Raw genomic sequence first — 3,113 nt, 5'->3', positions numbered from 1 at the left:
TAGTTCCAGCGGGTCCCCATCTCCGGGGAGGAGAAGTGCGGGGTGAGCCTCCCCCCCCACCCACCCACCCACCCACCAAGGCTGGGTCAGGGTCTTCATGGTGTCAACCCCCGCCTTGGGGTTGGTTTATTTTGGTGTCCCCCTGCCCAGGTGCCCTTCACGGACCTTCTGGATGCGGCCAAGAGCGTGGTGAAGGCGTTGTTCCTACGGGAGAAGTACATGGGGTTGTCGCTGCAGAGCTTCTGCAAAACCACCGCCCGGTACCTGCAGGAGCTCTCCGAGAAACCCCTGGAGACCCGCGGCTACGAGGAAGCGCCCGAGCCCCCCGTGGCTGCCGGTGAGCAGGGGGTGGTGGGGTCCTCATGCTGGGATGAGGTGCCGGAGGGGCTTTGGGGGAGCCGTCTGATGTCTCGGGTGTCTCCCGGCCGCAGATGCCCCTGTGCACCCCCCGTTTGCGGAGCAGCACCCCTACGAGACGTGGGACCCCCAGACCATGCCGGTAGATCTGGGCTTTGGGCTGAAGATGGTGGACGGCGTGGTGCACGTCTACACCAAGCAGGACCTCACCGACAAGTGAGTCATGGGGCCGGGGGTGGCGGGGGGGGCAGTCGCTCACTGGTGTGATGAGTTTGCTGGGGGGCTGCGGTGGGTGGCGCGGGGGACAAGGGGTGTCTGCTGGGCCCTGTCGTGACCCATGACCCACCTGTGTCCCCCCCAGGAGCACGGAGCTGGACCCCCTGACCTGCAGGAGTTCATTGCTGACATGAATTTCCTCATGGCTTTGCTCATCAATGGCTCTGCGCGGGCCCTGCCGTACCCTGACCTGCAGGAGTTCATTGCTGACATGAATTTCCTCATGGCTTTGATCATCAACGGGCCCATGTGAGGAGAAGGGTCCCACCATGGGGGTGTCCTGGGGGGGGTCCCACCATGGGGGTGTCTTGGGGGGGGACAGAACCTTGGGGACAGCACCAGAGGACATGGTGGTGGCTATGACATGTGGTATTGGTGCAGCTCCCACATCCGTGCATCCGTCCTTGCCCGTGGTCACCACGCACAGGGAGGGGGGTCCGAGAATCCAGAGCCGCGTCCCCTCATCCTGGTGGGCACCAGCCTTCCGGGGCTGGATGTTCTCCCTCCTCTCCCCCAAACTGACGCCCCCTCCCCACCTCGGGCAGCAAATCCTTCTGCTACCGCCGGCTGCAGTACCTGAGCTCCAAGTTCCAGATGCATGTGCTGCTCAACGAGATGAAGGAGCTGGCGGCCCAGAAGAAGGTGCCCCACCGCGACTTCTACAACATCCGCAAGGTACCCGCTGGCTCGTGCTGGGGGGTCCTGGCTTGACTGGGGAGCACCTGGAGGCTCTCAGGGCTGAGCATCACCTCCGGCCGCGCAGGTGGACACCCACATCCACGCCTCGTCCTGCATGAACCAGAAGCATCTCCTGCGCTTCATCAAGCGGGCCATGAAGAAGCACCTGGATGAAATCGTCCACGTGGAGAAGGGCAAGGAGCAGACGCTCAAGGAGGTCTTCGAGACGATGAACCTCACCGCCTACGACCTGAGCGTGGACACGCTGGACGTCCACGCGGTACGGGGCATACCCCCAAATCCTGGAGATGAGCGGGGCCCCCAGCCCATCTCTGGCCCGAGTGGGGGATCTTCTCCAGGGGTTGTCCCAGGGTGGGGTGGGGGATGCCGGTGGCTCTGGATAGGGATCTTGCGGTGGCTCTGGGGTGATGAGGGGTCTCAGCTCACATCTGCGTCCCTCTGCCAGGACCGCAACACCTTCCACCGCTTCGACAAGTTCAACGCCAAGTACAACCCCATCGGCGAGTCCATCCTGCGGGAGATCTTCATCAAGACAGACAACCGCGTCTCGGGGAAGTACTTCGCCCACATCATCAAGGTGAGCGGCCCTGATGGGTGACTCTCCACATCTCCCTCCCTCTGATGCCCACGGTGGCAATGCCACCCACGTCCCCCTTCCCGGTGGCCGAGGGGTGACACTTGCCCCTCCCCGGCAGGAGGTGATGTCCGACCTGGAGGAGAGCAAGTACCAAAACGCCGAGCTGCGGCTCTCCATCTACGGGCGCTCCCGGGACGAGTGGGACAAGCTGGCCCGCTGGGCCGTCAACCACCGTGTCCACTCCAACAACGTCCGCTGGCTCGTGCAGGTGCCTCGGCTCTTGTGAGTAATGGGGGGGCAGATACCCTCAGCTGGGGCCATGTCCTGGGTGGGAAGACCAAGGACACCCCACTGATGGCTGGGGTGGGGTGGGATGGGACACCCGTCTCTGAGGGGGGTCCGTCCTTCTGCAGTGATGTCTACCGGACAAAGAAGCAGTTGGCCAACTTCCAGGAGATGCTGGAGAACATCTTCCTGCCCCTCTACGAGGCCACCGTCCACCCCGCCCAACACCCGGAGCTGCACCTCTTCCTGGAGCACGTGAGCACCATGTCCTGCTCCTGGGGTGGGGCGGGGGACACTGGTGACACCCGCAACCCCCAGCCTGGACCCAGCTTGAGGGCTGGGGCAGATCTCCTGGTGGAGGGGTGACCATCCCACCTCGGGGTTGTCTCTCCCGCAGGTGGAGACACTGGTGACACCCGCAACCCCCAGCCTGGACCCAGCTTCAGGGCTGGGGCAGATCTCCTGGTGGAGGGGTGACCATCCCACCTCGGGGTTCTCTCTCCTGGCTTCGACAGCGTGGATGATGAATCCAAACCAGAGCATCACATCTTCAACCTGGACAGCCCCTTGCCGGGCAACTGGGTGGAGGAAGACAACCCACCCTACTCCTACTACCTGTACTACATGTACGCCAACATGACGGTGCTCAACCACCTCCGACGGTAAGGACACCTCGGGGTCCCCGGCACCTCCGCCCGTCCTGGGGGCGTCTCGAGGGGGGGTCAGATGATGATGGTCGGCCCCACGTTGCAGGAAGCGAGGCTTCCACACCTTCGTCCTGCGCCCGCACTGCGGCGAGGCCGGCCCCATCCATCACCTCGTCTCGGGCTTCATGGTCTCGGAGAACATCTCCCATGGCTTGCTGCTCCGCAAGGTGAGCGGGGATGGGGGTGCCCGCGGGGGCTGGGTGTGGGGCCGG

General features: G+C 64.1%; 1 protein-coding gene across 1 annotated transcript in view; it reads left to right on the top strand.

Annotated features, from left to right (window-relative positions):
* AMPD2 (adenosine monophosphate deaminase 2) overlaps positions 1 to 3,113 on the top strand; it is a 10,672-nt gene that overhangs the window by 6,423 nt on the left and 1,136 nt on the right. The window contains exons 2-13 of the mRNA XM_009290628.2: positions 4 to 42; positions 151 to 337; positions 432 to 573; positions 719 to 733; positions 808 to 882; positions 1,179 to 1,308; positions 1,397 to 1,591; positions 1,778 to 1,909; positions 2,028 to 2,191; positions 2,323 to 2,454; positions 2,698 to 2,856; positions 2,948 to 3,068. Coding sequence (XP_009288903.1) covers positions 4 to 42; positions 151 to 337; positions 432 to 573; positions 719 to 733; positions 808 to 882; positions 1,179 to 1,308; positions 1,397 to 1,591; positions 1,778 to 1,909; positions 2,028 to 2,191; positions 2,323 to 2,454; positions 2,698 to 2,856; positions 2,948 to 3,068 — 1,491 coding nt within the window. The remainder of the gene's footprint in view (positions 1 to 3; positions 43 to 150; positions 338 to 431; positions 574 to 718; positions 734 to 807; positions 883 to 1,178; positions 1,309 to 1,396; positions 1,592 to 1,777; positions 1,910 to 2,027; positions 2,192 to 2,322; positions 2,455 to 2,697; positions 2,857 to 2,947; positions 3,069 to 3,113) is intronic.

This window comes from Aptenodytes forsteri, unplaced genomic scaffold (genome assembly GCF_000699145.1).
Source record: "Aptenodytes forsteri isolate BGI_AS27 unplaced genomic scaffold, ASM69914v1 Scaffold285, whole genome shotgun sequence".
Lineage (NCBI taxonomy): Eukaryota > Metazoa > Chordata > Aves > Sphenisciformes > Spheniscidae > Aptenodytes > Aptenodytes forsteri.
The sequence above is the reverse complement of the archived record's forward strand: the minus strand, read 5'-3'. Positions and strand labels throughout refer to the sequence as shown.